The sequence below is a fragment of the Phaenicophaeus curvirostris genome, chromosome 3 (genome assembly GCF_032191515.1).
Source record: "Phaenicophaeus curvirostris isolate KB17595 chromosome 3, BPBGC_Pcur_1.0, whole genome shotgun sequence".
NCBI classification, from domain to species: Eukaryota; Metazoa; Chordata; class Aves; order Cuculiformes; family Cuculidae; genus Phaenicophaeus; species Phaenicophaeus curvirostris.
The window spans coordinates 13,279,434-13,299,676 of NC_091394.1; the positions used below are offsets into that span (position 1 = coordinate 13,279,434).

General features: G+C 38.4%; 1 protein-coding gene across 11 annotated transcripts in view; it reads right to left on the bottom strand.

Annotated features, from left to right (window-relative positions):
* The window catches only part of FHOD3 (formin homology 2 domain containing 3), a 388,584-nt gene that overhangs the window by 89,448 nt on the left and 278,893 nt on the right, over window positions 1-20,243 (bottom strand). For 7 of the 11 annotated variants that reach the window (XM_069853399.1, XM_069853402.1, XM_069853398.1 and 4 more), the window contains 3 exons: window positions 11,955-12,056; window positions 9,239-9,616; window positions 5,491-5,616 (listed from right to left, as the gene is read on the bottom strand). In XM_069853399.1, coding sequence (XP_069709500.1) covers window positions 5,491-5,616; window positions 9,239-9,616; window positions 11,955-12,056 — 606 coding nt within the window. The remainder of the gene's footprint in view (window positions 1-5,490; window positions 5,617-9,238; window positions 9,617-11,954; window positions 12,057-20,243) is intronic. The other 4 variants (XM_069853406.1, XM_069853405.1, XM_069853404.1 and 1 more) reach the window with 2 other exon arrangements.

Here is a 20,243-nt window from a genome sequence, read left to right on the forward strand (position 1 = left end):
TTGAGAGATAAAACTACTGACTAATGCTTCCTTTGAGAAAGAAACCTGAGAATGACCAAGTGAAGAACTGATTAACGTTAGACTTGTAAGTAGCCTCAGGGGCTACACAAAGTAAAGCTAAAAGCTATAGTGAGGCAGAGCTGTGCAGAGCTCATACATGCTCCTCCCGCAGCTTGACATGGATGGGTCTTACACTGCATTTCTGTCTTTCTCCAACGTTCAGCTTCTCATTCTCATTCGAGTCACAAATTACCTGCAAGTAGCTGGCAGAGCCCCCCTGTATATCTAGGTTACTGGACATATCCCCTGAGCATCAGCGCTGCACACTGAGTGTTCGGCCAGCAACATGCTGCAGTCTGAAACCGTAAGCTGGCTCATGCTTTCTGTTTAAAGAAATGCCCTGTGATGAAGCCTACAATCAAAAATACTGCTTACACAGTAGTTCAACAAGCAGCTAAGCCAGTGTAAGCCACCACTGCTTCCCAAATTGTAAATCATCAAGTGACTCCTAAGGCTCCTTTCCCTCTTAAAATCTAAGCAATAAAGCTGAGGCTTGTGCCCTGGGCCACTATTATCAGCTACCAAGCTATCCCTTCCTCATTATGTTATTCAGTGAAAGATGAGTTTGGCATTTACCACAAGAGAAAATAGCCACAGTCTCTAGTTTGAGAGCCCAGAAGTATGTATTAAGACACATATAAAATGGCAAAAGCAGTAGGAACAGAAAGCCAAGGAAATAGGAGCTGTTCTGCGGAGAGTAGCAGCTTTGTAGGGAGTATTTTATATATGTATATAGGGTTCTGTATAAATGTATGTAGGGTGTAACTCCAGAGTATAGATGAAATGAAAAAAAAAAAGAAAAGCTAATTAAAAAAAGGAAAGCAAAACCAAGAACTTGCCAAGAAGCTTCATAGAAGCTTCATACAGCAGCACATCCTTGGTGTTGTTGATTACAGGGACCTTTAATTTAAGTAGGAAGTCTAACTGAAAAGCTTTTAAGCATTCTCAAATAGGTTTTGTTTTGTTTTGTTTTACTTTTAAGAAGCACAACTTGAAAAAAAGCACAAGATTGCCAGAAAATCACCGTTTCAGGCACCTGGAGAGGGAATTAAACTCAAAAGAAGAGTATTTGCAGACTTCTGCTGTGATTCACGTTTACACTTCGGGTATGGTTTTTAAAGTGTCTTTAAGAAAAATCACCTATATCTAGACAAGTTCAGTGTCTGTGTGCACCTGTTGTAGAAAGAAATGCTTGAAGGTACATTTCCTTTAAAAGATACATAAGAACATGGAGATGAACACTTAGCATTTAATGCCCTGCATCACGGGAGCTCAAGGTAACATTGCTGTAGATCATAAACTGAATAATACAGAAAGCAGATTAAGGCACGTGAACCATATTTCATCTTAATTCTATTTCCTAATGGTCTGGAAAAGTTGGAGAGTGCATCAAACAGGGATAATTTGCAAACACCATAGCAGGCCCTTAACAAGCATGGAGATTTGGAAGAACTTCAGAGGGACCAGCAAAAGTGGAGACTAAGTTCACAGTGACTGGCCAAGAAGATCCAGAAGTGGAGGTTGCAAACTGAACTTTATGGTATTTGATTTAACAGACAGAGGCAAGAGAATGGGGACCATGAGCTCCTGCTCTTGCTCCCTCAGCACACAGTGACCTGGGAAGAAGTCTTTTTGAGCTATACTAACTCTACTACTATTTCACTATCAAGCCCAGCGGGAATTGTCTCCTGGCAAAGGCATCAGAAGAAACCTACCTTGGAAACACCAGCAGGATACTTTTCTAGCAATGGAATGAACTAAAGCTGGTGCTGAATTCAGGAGCTGTTGCCTTAGAAGTCAGACTCCTTCAGGGTCTCCTCTAACTATGGCCTTGATCCAGAATGCACACACTTCACCACCGAAACCACACTATGAAGGAGTGTGAAAATTTGCAAGTAATGAGTTTGCTGTCCTGCTACAGATTCCATGCTGCAGCTTTCAATTTGAGCGACCGTCTTAAGATTCAGAGTGTGAGAAGGCAGTCTTTGGTTAAACAGAAATATCTGTGTTGTAAGCACAAGGCATGGAAATATTAAACAGTCTTAGAACAACCTCTTCCCTCAGGTAGTGTAGCAGCTTGGAGGTACAGAAAAATGCTTTTCTCCCTGGTGTGCTCCAGCCATGTCTTGCTCTCCCTCTTTGTCACCAAAATTTATAATGTTAAGAAATTTAGGTGGATTTTTTTTTTCCTTAACTCTCAAAAAAGAGTTAATAGGTGGTTTAACTTAAGAAGAGCAGGAGCAGTATATTTATGGAACAAAGAAGTCTGGCAGTTGAAAACATGAGAACTGGGTTAAACTTCTTATGCATTAGGAGCAAGTTTTACAAGCAGAGACATGACAGAACCATTATACCCTTTCTACCAATACACCCTTTCTTCTCTTCCAAAGAACGGCTGAACAGAAAGTGCCCTGCAATTTGCCCTCCTTTAGCAGGATTCCCATGGCTGCAATATGCACTTCAGAAACACGGCTCTCCACAGGGGACCCAGAGAAATGAGAGAGTACAATAGTATTGCAAGAAGTTGGCAAAAGGCTGCAGCTGAATTTAGAAACCAAGAAACAGTCAAGTAAGCCTTTTCTTCTGCTGTACAATCAGAAATATATAAATTATGTGGATTTCAAAGATTGAAATCTAGTTAGTTTTGCACTGAATTATATTGCTCTTTTGGATTCCCTACTGAACTTAGCCAAAGAGGGTTTAAAAAGTATGAATGTCAAAACATCAACCACACTGCTTCTTTCCACCTAAGTTGTAGCTCTTGTTTACATAAGCAAAACGCAGCCAAGGGTTTGAAAGGCCTGTCAGGGTAACTGAATAGAGCATGAATCATTTCACTGAGCACTGCTCTAAATCTTGCTTCTTCCTTCCTTCTCATTCTTGAAGGTCAGATAAACAGTACCAGGAACTGCTTCTGAAGCTCTTCCCTGCATGATAAAAGACAGGAATCTTTCTGTGGAGGCTATGGATAACTGTAATCATAAGCTGAAAGCAGAAACTCACCTTGGACCTAACCATAGATAAGCATCTGCTTCTTATCAAGTGTCTTCCTCTCCCTGCCTCATCTTTTAACTTTTTTTTCTGTTTGAATGCACGTAAATTTTTATCATCAGGAGACAGGAAATAATGTTTACATAATCTAAGGCAAATACTACTGATAGAAAACTGTGAAAACCTCCATAATACTATCCACTTAGTAATTAGTGCTGAGTGTTGCAACATGCACTACACAGCCTGCTCTCCAATGAGCAAATTCTATCTGTCAGTCCCTGTATGGGCATTTTTGCAACCCATGTCTCTCTGGACAAAGAAATGAAAGCTGGCTTCTGCCCTTCTTCAAAAGTTTCGTTCCTTTAGAGCCTGCTGAGCCATACACCTGCAATGGCAGCACACTCATAAAGAGCAAGACTTGAAGCAAAATTCATTATTGTAGTGAATTCAGCAGAGAGTTTTTTATCATGTGACGTTAAGGCTGTGTTATGAGACTGAAAGCATTTAAGAAAGATTTGATAGTTGCAGAGCACTTTCTGGCTTCACAGAGAAAAGCAGGATGATGTGCAGTGGCTGAAAGATGCTGCTGGCTTCTAAATATGAAAAATTTCCCTAGCAGTGATGATAAATACTGGAACATTTTTCAGAAGAAGTCATGCACTGCCACTTGAAAACATACGAAGGCACAGGGGTCTTTCACTTAGCTTCTGTGAGACCTGTGACAGGTCACAACAGATGATTACAGAGCTCCCCTCTGGCCTAATTCTTCATGAATCTGTGAGTTTTACAGCTTCATCCTGTGGGGCCAAGACATTTTGGCTCCAAACCAGCAACACACTTATGCTCATGCTGCAATGAAAGTTTGCTTCCTTTACTGGAGCAATGCCAGGACAATCAACCTCTTGTAGGACAGGCACAATGATCTTTAGCCATCTCAGCCTTTGACCACTTTAGGGTCTCTCTATTGCAGTAGCAATCAGAAACATACAACAGCAGGGGCTTGGAAATCTAAAACTTCAAAAAGAGTGGGATACTTTCAATTCTCGCTTATCTATTTTACTGAGGTAAAAGGGGGTGGAATTGCTGGACTTAAGAGTTTTTTATTGTGGTTTCACTCGGCAGCAATTTAATTCAAATCAGGAAAGACAAATTGAGGCAAGTTACTCTAGGATGATGAGCAAATGAAAAACAATGCCTTTATCCAAAGACAGACTTTATGTAATTACTCACTTGAAAAAAAAGATTAAATCAATACCTCACAGCTAGAAATATGTGCATGCTTGAGGAATCTAACTTGAACCGTTCCGAGTGGAAAGGATGTGAGGCATTGTGTAGGTTCAAACATTTGTACATACAGACACAATCATATATATATGTATTTCTGTGCACGTATAGAAATACTTTAAAAAAATAATAAAAATTAACTTGGATACAAGTGAAGGATCCTGAAAAAGCCTTCAGTTAAAAAAGGGTGGGAGACTGGATTTTTACAATTACATGCCAATTGGACAACAAACAATCCAAAGCCCGTCTGGCCTACTTGGAAATTATTTAATTAAATTATTATATTAAATTATTTAATTAATTAAAAACTTCTACCTTTCCTCCTTAAACTCAGCACGACATCCTTTGAAGCTGTTACTTACTTACTTACTGTTGTAACAGTCTGTTAATTTCTGGTGGTCCAAATCTCTTGCCTACGATTTCTTTCATGTATCCATAACATTTTCCTCTCTCTTCTTTTTTCTTCCCATAGTATCTCACCTAATTTGAAAGAGTATTTTGATTTTTCAAAATACTCTTTTGATTTTTGATTTTTTTGATTTTTCAAATTTTGATTTTTCAAAATACTGCCTTTTTATTGCTGATGTGGTTTTTTCCTCTTAGTTCTGTTTTTTGTTTTTTGTATAAGTGAGCTGATAACTAGAGGTTATTATGAGCTTGCTTTACCTACAGCAAGAAACATTTTGCCCTTGATGAAGTACAATAAGATGTAACGTGTATTTTCAAGGAAACAAAATATGCCCTAGGAAATTCTGAGCTAAACACATTTCCGTGATTTTATAGTTGACTCAAAGTGATAGAAGTGAAAATAGATCTGTTTGAATTTATTTAAAAAAATGGAAAGAAATAAAATGTGCTTTAATTCACCTTTTAACACCCAAACCAGCATATGTGTGAGGCAACTCTGTTTTATCCATTTAAGTGGAAAAAGCAGAAGTGGGATGGAAATACATCCAGACTTTAACACTGAGTCAGAGAAAGGCTTGAGAATGAGTGGGAAATTAACATGTCTAGATTTTTGTCCATTTTTCTTCCAGCTTTAGAAAAGATCTGGCTAGAAAATATTTCCCGTATCCATTCAGAACAGCTTACACTTACCTCCTTAGTTCTGTTTATAAAGGAAGTGTTGTAAAAAACGTATATAGATTTACAAACCTGTCAGATTTGGTCTCTTGAGGTGGTGAGAGAGTTGTCCCATAATGAGAAGTGGGTGTTGTAGGGGCACTCACACCAGAGTAAGGTCGCAGAGAAGAGTAAGAGCTGCTGCCATAGCTATTGTATCTGAAGAAATGAGCAAAAAAAGAGGAGAAAGGGAGAGACAAAGAATCCATCAGCAAGCAAGCATGAAAACAGTAAATACTCTCTCTTACGAGGCAGTGGTGATCCAATGCTCTAGAACTCTCAAACATACACCTTCTGAAAATTCTGCTCTAATTTTAACTTCAAAATATTAAACTTATCATCTCATTTTAATATTAACCATGTCATGGACATATTTTATCCTAATAGTGAGCTATTGGTATGTAAAATGGTGAGAAATTAGAATGGTCCTTCCAAGTGACAACTCAAAGAAGGAATATTTAAATCCCTGCTTAGTTACTCAGAATTATTACCTGGTTTGGGAATTGGCACCCATCCATTAGAAAAGGGATCAAACTAGCCCAAGTCAGCAATATTTAGACAAGAGAAAAGGAAGAATTTCTTCACCATGAGAGTGGTGAGGCACTGGAACAGGGAAGCTGTGGCTGCCCCATCCCTGGAGGTGCTCAAGGCCAGGTTGGATGGGCCCTCAGGCAGTCTGATCTAGTGGGAGGTGTCCCCGCCCATGGCAGGGGGGTTGGAACTACATGATCTTTAAGGTCCCTTCCGAAAAAAACTATTCTATGATTCTATGATTCTATTCATATCTAGTGAAGTCAAGGAAAACGACAGTGTTCCTGAGACATGATCTGAACATAGACATCTATGATTTGTAATGTTTGCATTATAAATGGAAAGCACCCACGTCCTTTTCAATTAAAGCAGGCGTCATTTTTCTTCCCCTTCCCCAACTTATGTAATAGTTTACATGCTATTTCTTACAATGCCTGTAAAAAATCTTCACCATGGTTAAAAAGACATCTCCAGAAGTGTGACTTTAGAAATTTCTATCAGCCATTCCCTCCACTGAAAAAACCCAAAATCCTGCTTGATTTCAATGTGATTTTGCTGATCAAAGACAAATTGTTTCCAGGACTCCTAGAATGGCTACCTCCCCGGAGCCCCCTGTATCAATCCTGGCTTCCACACCAAATAGAAAAGGTAGTCATGTTACTTTCCTGTGCCTTTTAAACCATTGAACTTAAGCAAAATGTCAAGGAGAGATTCCTGATATGGTAAAATGTTAACATTTCTGTTCACAGACAACACCGTTCTTTCACATGGAAAGTGCATGATGCTCCGTAGGTGAGTACTCCAAAAGGCCCAATCATCCAAAAAACAAAAATTCACTTCAGGTAAAAGGGCAACAAAATTTTCCTTGTTATAATATATATACTACTGCATTATACCTATTCTTTTCTCCAACACACATCAGCACTCAGTAATTTTACTCAGCAATCTTATTTGAAAATTCTGGTTGGTCTCCTTCAGCTCCATTTAGCACACTCATCTAGCCATGCAAAATTTCATTCAAAGTTTCAAGCTTCATTCCTTAGGGTACAACAGCATATCTGCCTGCCAAGGCCCATGTTAAAATCAGAACAGATTTTGGTTAGCTGGTTTTATAATGGAACGGATCATACTTTGGAGAACATGCCCCCTTTGGCAACAGTTCCAGGTTTATCTTTTAAAAAACAGCCCATCAACACCATATGTTTTTGAGATACCACGCTGACTGCCCAGGAACAGGGTAATAATTTTGGAAAAACATGTTAATGTGCATGTTTCTTAGCTACAAAAGGAATTTTGCAGGAAATAATTGCCTTCCTGGCATTTGTTCCCTAAAAGAAAACTAACTAGAAACTGGAGACAGTGGCCCAGAGGAAGGCTATGTAGCTGGATAGTGTAGGGCTTTCCTGGTAGCTCGCACCTGGTATGGTTTTCTCACCAGTAGGCTCCGCTAAGAAAACGTCTGCCTATGCCTGCATTGATGAGAAAACCCTGTTGGCCTGAGAAAAAGTCAGAGCTCGTTTGATATGTTACTGACACAAACAAAACCCTCCATTTCCATTTCAATCATCTGAAATAAGACCACCTTATCAGCCATTACGTTTGCTTTTCTTGTCCTCTGCTCGGTGAAAAAACTGATACAGCACAGGATGCTTTTTTTTTCAGACCAAGGAATTTCAATTATTAGAAAGATAATTCTCATTAAAATGGAGAGGACACAACTTCTATGGTGTCAGACCTACAAGTATTAACAAAATCACATACAGAGGGACTGGCCTGGACATGGCACCCCTATATACCAAACATAAAGGGAGACAGAGATGCTGGAAGAGAAGCAAGGCAAAACCAGCACACTAGTCTGTAAACTGTACACAATATTTATGCTTCTAACCCTCCTCTGATAGTGGCTATTGCTTCCACTTTCCCTTCTTGTCTCAAATACCAATGCAGATGCAACAGCCTTGTCCCAGGAGCCTTCACTGTCAAGAAACCCCATTCACCTCTTTTATGAACACATTACTGCCCAAAGAGTGCAAGCTTTGCCCTTCATTTTCTCCAAATAAATCCAGAAAAATCCTCCCACACACCATGCCCTTGATCCCATGTGGTAACTAGAAGCACAAGAATAGCCAGGGGAAAAAAAAAATCACTGCAGAAATATCACAGGAACAGGAGGTATCTAGAAATCTACTTTCTAAAAAAATATAACTCTAACAGCAGCAGTAATGAGAAAGCAATGAATAAGTATGAGAGGCCTAAAGGAAAGTTGCACCTATGCAGGAAAATGTAAATTAAAAGGAATCCTAATGTTTAAGATGCAGGTAATGAAAGATACATGAACTAAGTCCCTTGTCAGCAGCTACTTGGATTCCCAGGCTTTTCAGCAAAATTAAAAAGCAACAAAAGACACCCACCTATTAGAAGAGAAAGACTGAAAATTAAAAGGAGCAAAGGAATCAAGACACTTGTCCACATGTATAAAATCAGGACTGCTAGGGAAAGGAAGACATAAGTATGCTCACAATATATGCGTACATTTTCAATATATGCGTACATGTTCTTTGAATAGAACACTGACCATTGGGAGAGACAGCTAAAAATCACCAATCTTTTTTTCAAGAAGATTATCTGGCATTGTTTCTAATGCTACCTTGTCAATCTGTGTTACTTGAAAACAGATTGAGACAAGGCAACTTCTTTTTGTTTTCAAGTGGGTGGGATGGGGAAATTTAAAATTAAAAGCTAAGAGGAATGTATGAGGAGCAATTGAACTGAGCAGATGAGGAGGGAAAACTCTATTCTGATGTTATATTCTCTTTATAGGGTTTAATCTGCTTCTGACAAGGGTATGCACTGTAATCAAACAACAAATTTGGGATTTGGCAGTTCAGTCTTTTATAGCAGAACTCCATTAATTTTCATAAAATCATGCCTGCAGATCACGTTGTTGTAAATACATGCAAAACGGTGCTCCTTTCTGTGATCTCTCAACTCACAGATTATTTATCTTCTGCTGTATAGAAAGGCCAGGATACTTATTAACTATGGACCCTGAAGATGAGTAAGATGAAGTGAAGGTAACAAAAGCAAGGAGAGAATATAAATGAAATCAAAATACAGGCTTACAGGTCTAAAACTATTACAGTGTGTTCTGTAAACAATACAACACAGACAGTGCATTATCACTAATATAAAATTCTTGAAACGTATTATTCATTTATCTAAAAATTAATGCCAGCTGTATAAAATCTACCTGTTTTCCCTCATTACTTCTGCTTCCTTTTCTTTCACAGATGCTGGAGACTCTTCAAAGTCATACGAGAAGAGGTGAAAAGGGGTATGTGGTACATAAGGTAATTTCTCCACTGTTGGAGATGCCTTTGGAGTAATGGATGCTGATGAATTTTGGGAAGAGCTTAGCAATGCTGCCACAGGTGAAGATGGTGATGATAGGACAGAATTATGATGATAGGCAGATGAGTCAGGCACAGAAGAGGAGCTGCTAGAAGAACTCTTTGCTCTAGAGCAGGAGAGAGGCCTCTCAGATGGAGAAATGGCACTGGAGGCAGCTGAAGAATCAGAACACCACGAAAGGTTTTCATTCACAGCCTCCTGTGCACCTAGGACCCCACTGTTGAAGGAAAACACCATGAGAAAGGGAAGGAGAGAAAAATGAGGAAAAGAGAAATCATTAGATAGTACCAACTGGAGGAAAAAGAAATAAAGTCAAGGAGAATCAGACAAACAAAAACTTCCCAAAGTTAGACAATCATCATCTCTTTTTAAATAAAGTCAGAGAACTCACATCTTCATATCCCAGTGTGATTCTTCTTGGGGTTGGAAATACTGAGGAATGGAAGTGGCAAATTAAAGGAAGGGAGGCATTTAAGCCCCAGGCTTCAGAATTAATTTTCACGAACCTTTTTATAACCATTTTCTGAACAATTTTAAAGTATTTCAAGTTAGGTTTTAAGCATTGTCAGAGCAGTACAAAGCAGTCTCAGCACACTGGATAACACGGTCCACAGAGTATAGATGCTTCAAGATACAATCTGCATGACTGCCTCTTGAAGACCAGATATCTGATGATCATCCTCCATAGTGATTTGGTATTTTTCCTAAAAACACTCATCCACAAAAGATAGAAGTAAAATACACTCAATCAGCACTGTCCTGTAAAAATTAAAGTTTAGAACAATATCAAAGCACTGCCTTACCAGTTCATTTGTCTAGGTATGAAGTCACTAATTTCTCTGTGAGTCAGCATCCCATGATGGTATTAGATAGAGACTTTCAGAGTTACATTAAGTGTAACAGAAAACACATCTACTTTGCTCTAATGAAGGCTTGTGTTGGTGAGTGACAGAAGCAGCAAGGAGGGTAAAAAGCTATGGGAACTGCAGTTAAGAATATCTGTTTTCATTAGTATCTCCATCATGAACACTGTGCATGAGATCTGGGTTGTATCACTTGGAAGGTCGCTGATTTCATTCTCCTGAGACCACCTCTGCAATTCACCTAGAGGTGTGCAAAGCATGGCTCTTATCTGAGGAGTGGAGGAATGTGGGTTGGCAGTGTACACAACAAAAATGTAGGACATGTTATATATGTTAGGATATTATGAAGTTAATCATCGGGTATATACCAGGTATTTGTTTTCACAACGAAAGCACAGCGGGCAATTTGGAAATCTTCATCTATTGCATGCACTGTGCATGACAGCGGTCGCTAAAGCCAGGCTAGTCCTTCTCTTCCTGACAGCATCTCACATGAATGGCGACAGTACAGATCGCTTTTGTTATGCTACAGTGACAGTGAAAGGTGGTGTTTATAAAAGTCATGGGAATATCACCCAGTTATCTCACAGTGTCTATTGTTTTAAAAGATCGATGACCTAAAAACACATCAGACCTTTTACACAGCTCTTCCTCATTTTTTTAAGCAGTATTTTAGTATATTCATGTGATTTACTAATAACTTGTGTCTTAGCTTTGACTTTTAAGAACTGGATTTGAGGAAATTATCACTTAATTTTGAAATTTCAGGCAGCTATTGGCAAGATTTGCAGACTGGAATATATTAATAACAACAGTACAGTATTTTCTTTGGAATTTGCACATCAAACAGTTTCCTTTCTTCCTTCCATGCTGTATAGCGTCTGCATGAATGCGGTTTATTTAAAAAAAAAATCCAATCTCATTTGCCGAGTTGCAAAGCCAAACAATTTAACCTAAATCAAATGGCTGTCTGGAAGAAAGCACATATTTTCTTCCTTCCAGTTTACTAGGATAAAGTTGCCAGATGCCAAATCTGTATATTTTACATGAGACTATTGTTTTGATAGGTGGTCTGTTTACATATATAAATACACACACAGTATATATATATATATTTATATATATATACACATAACACAGATGAGCAGGTATGTATAAAATAATATGATATATACCTATCAGCTTTGCCTCTAAGTAGTTATTTCCTATTAAAACATGAACAAAACTGATATAAATCATAGACAGTATTCATAAAATATTGATCTTCCTAGCAAAAGATATTGCTAATAAGGTGGTGTCATAAAAACCTAAAAAATGAAGCAACATCCTCAGCAAAGCACTGCAATGTTTCACCATTGCCTTAATTAAAAAGATAAACCAAATCCATGCTTAGAAGTTACACTTTCTTTGGTTATGCTAAATATTTTAATATTTGTGAGTGTTACGCATTTTGTACAAAGGGAGTAAGTGCACACAGTTCTTACCGCATTGAGACTATATAATTAAACGGGTTTCCACTAAAACACACCCACAGCAATGAAGCTTTTAAATGCAAAAAGACTTCTGTGAGGATTGGCTTTAACAAATTGTCTAGGAACGTGAGCGAAAAGGCAGATGCTGCTGCACACTGTGCTGGTGAGGTCATGCCAGAGCCTAAGGAAAAGGTGGAAGGATAATGCTGAATCCCAGTACCTGGCTTGGACCTGCCTACTGGCCTCTTCCTCCCCCTCATCCTCAGTATTGGGCTCTGTGATAGGCTGTTCTTCTTCCTCCTCTTCATATTCTTCCTCCTCTCTGAGGTCAGACCAAGGAAAGAGGCATGCAGTGGGATGGAAAGAGAGAAGGTGGAAGAGAAAACGACATGAGTCCCCAGAAAAAGAAACGAAAAGAAGTTAGAAATGGAAGGAAAACATTGATGTGCGGGAAGGAGTTATGGCCCCCTATGTTAGACAAAATTCATGTTAAGTGTGTGTCGGCACAAGCATAACTACCAAGACAAAGTTTTTATTCTCTCCCCTATTTATATTTTTTTACTATTAATTTTTAAGACCTCAAAGAATTATGTTTTTTTTCCCTGAAGTTGGCTTTCCATTTGCTTCTGCCCTACCTACATTAATGGAAAACATTCATGACAATACCAATGTTTGACTCATTAGTTGTTACGCTGTGTCTGTTTGGCTTAAGGGACAGTACATGCTGTGCTGGCATAGGACAGTTGGCACTGGACATCACGCTTTCTAAATTAACACAAATCAAACATTCCCATCAAGCTCAATTGGAAAACAGAAGAGGGCTAACTTTGAAATAACAGATAGATCGTATCAGTTCAGGACTATTTGCACATAGCAATATTTAAGTTATTGGATGCCAGTACATGAATTAGTTCCATAAAGAGTCATTAGTACAGTTAATGCAGGTTTCAGTTCAGCAGTAATTGTGGCAGAGGAGAATTTCAAGTCATGCATAAAGCCTCCATAACCTACAAACCACATAAATAAAAAGGGAGACTATATTAAACAAAACAAAAAAAGCTACATTATCTGCCTCCTCCCCCTCGCATTTATGCTTTTTCCTCCCCAAACCAACAGACTCATGGAAGATTTAGAAAATGTTTTGTCTTTGGACTTGTGCATTTGTAACTGATCCAGTTCTCCACTTGATTTAACAAAGTATACCATGAGGTTATGTTCCACGCAAAAAATCTGAAACATACAAACTGTAATAAAGCTTTTAAGACACTCATATTCCTAGCATTTTCCTGAAAGCTGGCTTTCTTTTCTCTAAGTCTACAAAGATGCTCTGTGCCTTTTTTTCCATTTAGAATTAGCCTCTAGTGTCATAATAATAATGAATAGTTACAATGTGAGATCATGAACTCATTGAGTGCCATGCAAAGGATCAATCCAAAATTTGTTGTATTTGTATGAAGCTATAGAATAATCAGGAAAATGACAGCACGCCTACTTTTCCAATACTCTGGTAAACATCTGGTGAACACTTACAACCATTCCTAAGATATCAGAGTGACACAACCATCTCAGCTGTCACCTCTACATCTCCCTGCCCCCTGCACAAACATCTATCTCCCTGACAGAGACACCTTTTGACTTCCATGCATATGTAGATTGGTAAACCAGCCAGAAAGCAAAGAAGGAGCCAACCAGGGAGCATACATATCATCCCTTTCTCGTTACTAGCAATCAGTTCAAGACTAGCTTTGCTATTATCTCCTGTGAAGGGTAAACATCTGCATCTGCCAGTCCTACAGCAATCACACTCGGGAAATAACTCATGAAGCTCTGTGGGGATTGCTGTTCTCTGACAAAAGCACAATGCATCCCATAATGCTGATAGCACAGCTATGGTTTATATGAACAAGAGCGGCCCTGTTATTGCTGTGTCTTAAGACTCCACCAGGCTTCCAGATTGATTGCGTCAAATTCCTCGCTATCCTCAACTGTCTCGAAACACCCAAAATCGTAAGTGAAATACTCACCTGATGTGGTGAATCTTATAAATTTGAAAAGGTTCTTGGATAATTTATTCATTCATGTGAGTGCATGGTAGTAAGGAAAGGAGTTTATACAGTGCAGGTTGAATTGTGAAACAATGAGTTATAATTGCACTGAACAGGAGAAGCTGAGAAGTAGAAAGAATCCAGAACTGAGAGGACTAGTTCCTGTATTAGGACCACTTCATTACACAGGATCATAACACAGGTCCCTAAACTAACACCAGGTATCCAGGCAACATCTCCTGGATATTTTCCTTGAGATCTTGCCATCCTGTTTTTACATCTTTTGTTTATGACCCTGAACCTACTGTACAAAGCCTTGATATCAAGTCTTTTATATACTAGCAGTGAGAGCTGTTCCCATCCCCACTGTTCAGAGTTTTTGTAATCAATATTTACGACATTAGGATATTTAATTGGTACCTAAAGGCCTGGATCTATTTTAAATGTATAATTTATTCCCCTAGAATAAGCTGAAATTTGGAAGTAAACAAGACTTAGTATACTAATTTTAGGCAAACATTTTTAAAATGCTGAGCTCCTATGTAGAAAGTATACAATTTTCAAGTGAACCATACATTAAATACTATGGATGAGCAGTAAGCAATTAAAATACAGTCCTCTTGGTTTTATCCTGCTGTGCAAAGAATTGTTCTAATCCATTACTGGGAAAAACTGATTCCCATAAAACTAGATTAATTATAAATATGAAAAGACTCTAAATTAACCCTATATATAACAACCTTCACAAAATTAGAATATATGACCTGTCCCTTCCAAAAATAATTCACTGCACCTTACCCTGGAAGGACTAGTCTGCAAAAAAGACCCTGAAAACCAAGAACCTTTTAGAATTACAGCATAAGTGTCCATATAAGCTCAGGTTATCAGTTGAAAAACAAACCAGGAAACTGTGATGTATCAATTTCCAGAACCAGCAATGACATATTTTCCATAAGCACTAGCATTTCCATAAAATCATTATTAAAACAGAAAAAAAAATCAGAATATATATATGAGATAGCTATGCTTACAGCTTAAGCTTTTAAGCCTTTTTTAAGGCTAAGTTATAGAACAGTGAATTATTTATATCTTTAAGTCAGTTACTGGACTGAAAACCTTTATAACATAAAGACCAGTTTGGGACCGCAAGGTTTTGGTTTCAGTCTGTTGGTAGAGACACATTTCTCCCTACAATGAGAAACAGAACTTGGATCAGGAGGTGATATGACTAACATGGAGCTGAAGGGAGTGTTTAGCCCCTGTCCTCCTTCACAACGGGTTGTGAACTATTAATAATGTCACATGAAGGAAATACTTCTGTCTGCTGTGACGTTTATCTGCAATTTTGTCAAGAGCCTGCTTCTCAGATGTTACAACCTGCTGTACTCCCAAGGCACAGATCAAGAGTAATAGCCCCTTAACTTGTATATTATTTGAGAATATCATCTTTCAAAAGAACTATGCATGTACAGCAACCCTGTGTGCAACACTTCCTTTTACAATTTATAATCAGGCATTAGCGTAACCCTAATGGGTACTGTTTCCAAGCTGAATATTTTGTTGGAAGTTAACACCTTATTAAATTTTGCACATATCTCTGAACTGTGGATAATAACAAAGAAAACTGAATTATCTGGGTGGGCTATAAGAAGGGAGCATATGAAAATCATACACACCCCCCATCTGCTCAGAGCTCATGGAGTAAACCAAGCATGTGTTACGTGCCTCTTAGAGCAATGGGCTTGGCAGACTGGCTGCTGACAACAGACAGCAGTGCCTGCTCCAAAAGAGCCAGCTGCTCAGATTTGAGATGGACAAAATCATGAAATGTGTTTATTTACTTCTAAGCCAAACCCAGGACCTCTGTAATCACCTGACGCAACTTTTCTTATGATGGAGAATGGAAGTCACCCAACATCTTCGCTTCTCTCCATCTGTCTTGGAACAGTAAAATGGCTCTGTAGGCCCACTGTCATATCTTAACTGGTAGATTAATTTTAGAGATTCCAGTCAGATCATTCTTCTGTAAGGCTAAGGACTCTCTTGTCAAATCTGTTTGACTTTGAGATCAAAAGCTTAGAAAAAGCTTTGATGGGAAAGCAGTCTTCCTCTGCTAATATTAACTCCAGGAGGACAGCAGGTATGTGGCAACTGATTGGAAAAGCCACCTCTGTGTGTATTGGCTGCAGAGATGACTGGTGACAAGCATAGAGGCAGGCATGCTCCCCAAGCTGGGGGAGCTAGTATGGTCAAAGGAAAATTGCTCAATGGAAATAAGGGTGTGCTTAGGAGAGATGTTCAACACTTCAAAAGATCCCTTTCAGCAACTGCACCCACCGTTTCAGACCCCTAGACCATCCCCTGGAAGTGGATCAGCTTCAGATCAAAGGAGATGGCATCAAATGCGTTCTTTCAACTAAAGCAGTTTAGTTGTTTCTCAGTATTTTTAGAGAACAGATATTGTGTTCATGAAAACAGGTAGTAGGTACTAAATAAATCTTTCCAAAAAGACAGAAAATGAAAATTTCCACTTGAATAATTATTAAAAAGGGAAAACATCAACTACAGACAGATGACTTTCTTGAGAAGCTAAGAACATCAGACAGTTGGATGCTCAAACAGAATAGCAGACTGTGGGAAACCTTGGCTGGTCCGAGGAGTTAGAGTGTGTGAACTTAAACATTGGCCTTGAATAGATGCCCTTGTATCCTTGGAGAAGCTGGAAGGCGCCAAGAAGAGCTGAGTAAACAAGATTAGGAAGCTGCCAAGCCACAGGTGGAATCACCCAATTATGAAGTTACAACCGAGAAGGAGTCGTCCAATTATGAACTGTCGGTCTTTAGCTAAACCAATCGTGCATGGACGCGCAGCTTGGGAAGGGGTATAAAAAGTCTTGTAAAATCAATTAAGATGGTCTTTTGGGCCAGAACTTCTACGTGTCGTGGATTGCCCCAACCGCGACAGCAGACAACTTTGTGAATTCATTAGGGTCACGTGTCCATTTTGTGTGCTATGGAGAAGGGATGATGTGGAAAAGCTCACTTTCCCTCCCACATACACATGCAAATTTGATGCAAATGCAACAGTAGAATTAAATCAAGAAAAATAATGCATAAGGAGGTTTTCACTTAAACTAGGCTGCAGAAGCCAGCATTTTTTTCAGCAGTGCAGAGGAACCTATTCTGTTCAACTAAAGGCAAACACTTATCCTCCAGCAGGGAGGAAGGGCTTCAGCTAATGCTGAAGGATGAGATATACTCCGCTTACCTTAAGGCTATTGCTGGGTTACTTCTGTTCCATGATAACCGTACCACCTTAGAAGTATTTAAACAAAAGCCTTATAGCAGTGAAAACAAATTTGAAAACAATCACCGTATTTATTTTAATCTTTTAAATGGATTACTGCTACAGGACAACACTCCTACAAAACAAACAAAACCCCAAACCTTCACAAATATTTATAAAGTATATAATCAATCACGGCAACTAGCAGGCATCTACTCATGCATAGGTTTACTCAGCTGTTTCAAGTAAAATCTGACATGAAAATATCTATAGCCTCTTAAAATAAGTGTTTAAAAAGACTCTAAAAGCACAGTTTATGAATAGAGAACCATTATGGCATCAAAATGAAATCTAGGCAAAGGCTTTAGAACTAATGGATTAGCGTTTGTCCCTTTTCAAATAAATAATTTAAAAAAAAAGGAAAGAAAAAGAGTGCCAATCAAGCTTGTCCTGCTGATATTAAATAACTACTCTAAGTCACAGGAATAGAGACACTAACAAACACAGACTGATGGAAGGAAATGATAATCAAGGGACTCATCTACAAGTTTAGTTGAAGGCAGAGGCAAAGACTGTAAGTTGCCAGACATTATACGTAATACACACCTAACCTAGTCACAGCTAGATGTTTTTAAAAGTAAGTGGTGACTTTGAAGACAGCAACTCTCACTCCACAAGAACTCAAAGCACCAAAAAATGCTCTCTGTCTTTCTGGTCCCTAGAGCTGAACAATGTGTACAAGGCTATGTAGCCTCTGTCCTCTTCAGGCTCCTCCCAGACCCTTCACTTTGCAGAGTTTTGATGAAGGCAACCTGAAGAAACTCAGGCTTTCTTTGTTGTAGCTTGTAGCCCAGGAATACAATTTTCTCCCTCACCACCACCCCAAAAAATCCAAACCCCACAATACAACTAATATAAAAATCAAGGCTGTGCTGAAGGAACAAATTAAAACAAAGCAAAAAAATAAGCATGAGCACAGAAACACGTTCTACTCTGCTTGGTATCAAGGGAAATTTTTAAAGTGTAACACACACTTTTAAATAATTTTAATTCAGGAAGAAATTGGCCAAATGTTTGAATATAGAACAATAGAAAAAAGGATGGTCTTGCCATAATTAGGCCAGCAATGTTCTGGTCTGCACATACAATGCACATAAAAGTCAATTCATGAGATAACAGCACATTGAAAGATCTTCCTTTTGGTATATGTTTCCAATTTGTGTAGGACTCATTTAACCTTTACTATAATCTTATTAAACATTTTTTTCTTAATTTTTTTTTGTTATTAGACAAGGCCCTAAGTGTATGTCTAAGCCTTTTGCGACCACCCACAGAATAATACATTAATTCCCAAGAAACATAGTGAAAAAGGGGGCTTTGGAGTTATGAAGCGACCCAGAGAAAAAAGGACTGGGGAACTGTAAAGCTACCTGCCATTATTCCCACACTCTCTGAAAACCATCTTATGTGCCATTAATTACTAATTAGGAATTTTCTCTCTCCAGTTTTTTTTTTTTGCGTAATTAAGTGAAGTGCTTTTCAGTTTAGCTTCTTTTAAACAGTTCTATTGAAATTTTCACTGCCTTTCAAAGCAACTCCTGACTGGGACTACAGGCCACATTCAGTGATGTAAGACATTCCACAATATTATTCTAAATGAAATACTGCAGCTGATCTCACAATTTTTTCTTTCAAGATTGTCTCCTTCAAACCTCTCACCTATTTTTCCTCTTGCACAGCATTATGAAAGCTTCTTCTCTGAACCCCTTATAGGTAACAAATACCTCCATGAGGGAGCAATCTTTTAAGTTACAGTGGATTTAATTTTATTTTTCTCTTGTAATCGCTTGCCATTGTCCTCAATTTTTGAGTGAAATTCCACTTCCATAGGTTAGACAGAACAATTCAGAGCCTGATTCCTAAGTTCTTTTATAACAAACAAATGCTTTGGTACAATTCTGCTGCTTCTTTCTTCTATCCAAGCTGCCAAATCAGATTCAGCAGTATTTTAACTGAAGCAGAAAATGGCAATAGTTTAAATTTATCATGTATTACACTGTACAGAGATACGGCAATATGTTTTCCTCCTCTACTAAAAACAAAACTAAAGAAACTACCTATTAATCCCCCCTGCCCTTTTCCATTGCCCTGCTACATGTGATAGACCATTGCAGCTGGTGCAATTATATGATGATGAAAACACATGAAATCATATGGCTAAATAACTTACTTGCAAAGTCTCAAAACCTGGCATTCTGCACAGTAGGTGAACTAAGATGCAGAATTACAAAGGTCAAAAGGAAAATTATCCTAGTGTTTATAACCTAAATAAAGAAAACTGTTCAGAAAGAAAAGTTTTGACTATGACAAATAACGTGAAGTACATTTACTCATTATGACTTCATATTATGCTGTTCTTTATCTTTAGGTTACTGTTATTTTCTTATCCCTAAAATATGATCAGTAACAACTTTTCACACCTACATAATACCTAGGCAATGCCTCCAAAGTTGTTTCATTGCTGCAGTTGGTTTATACAGGACACACCAAAGCAGAGCAAGACACTAGAGTCTTGCTTTATATACTGGCAAGGTTTTGAAAAGACTTCAGGAGTCCCAACTCTCTGATCTTTGAAGAGCATTGCTGTTTTCACATTTGTATGAGCAGAAAGGTAAAGAAACAGAATCATGACGCAGAGAGACTTTAGGAGCAGTAAATACTGAAACATATACAGAAAGAGAGAAGAAATGGCCTTGTCAGAGCTTGGAACTGCATGTTGGTTGACACTTGAAGGTCACTGTTATTGCCCTTTACTTCAATAGGAGGGATCTGGAAACGGCATCCTGCCAAACTGCTGTCTTTTCTAGCTCCCATTTCATTGTACATATAAAAAAACTTTTCTGGCTCAGAGGATCATGTTTACAAATACTAAGAACACACTGTGGAAGAGAACTTTTTAAGGCATGTGTAGTCCAGTGCATACATAGTGCAGGCAATACCCTGAATGTCCAGAGAAATGCATTCACATCCTGGTTTGGCATTACATTTCCTCAGGTATTTCACCTAAGCTAAATACACAGTGGAAAAAGAAGTAAAAAAACCCCAAACAACAACAAAAAACCCCCAGACTAAGCCACACTGTGCTCTCATTTGCCATGCTGCTTTAATCTCATTTAAGT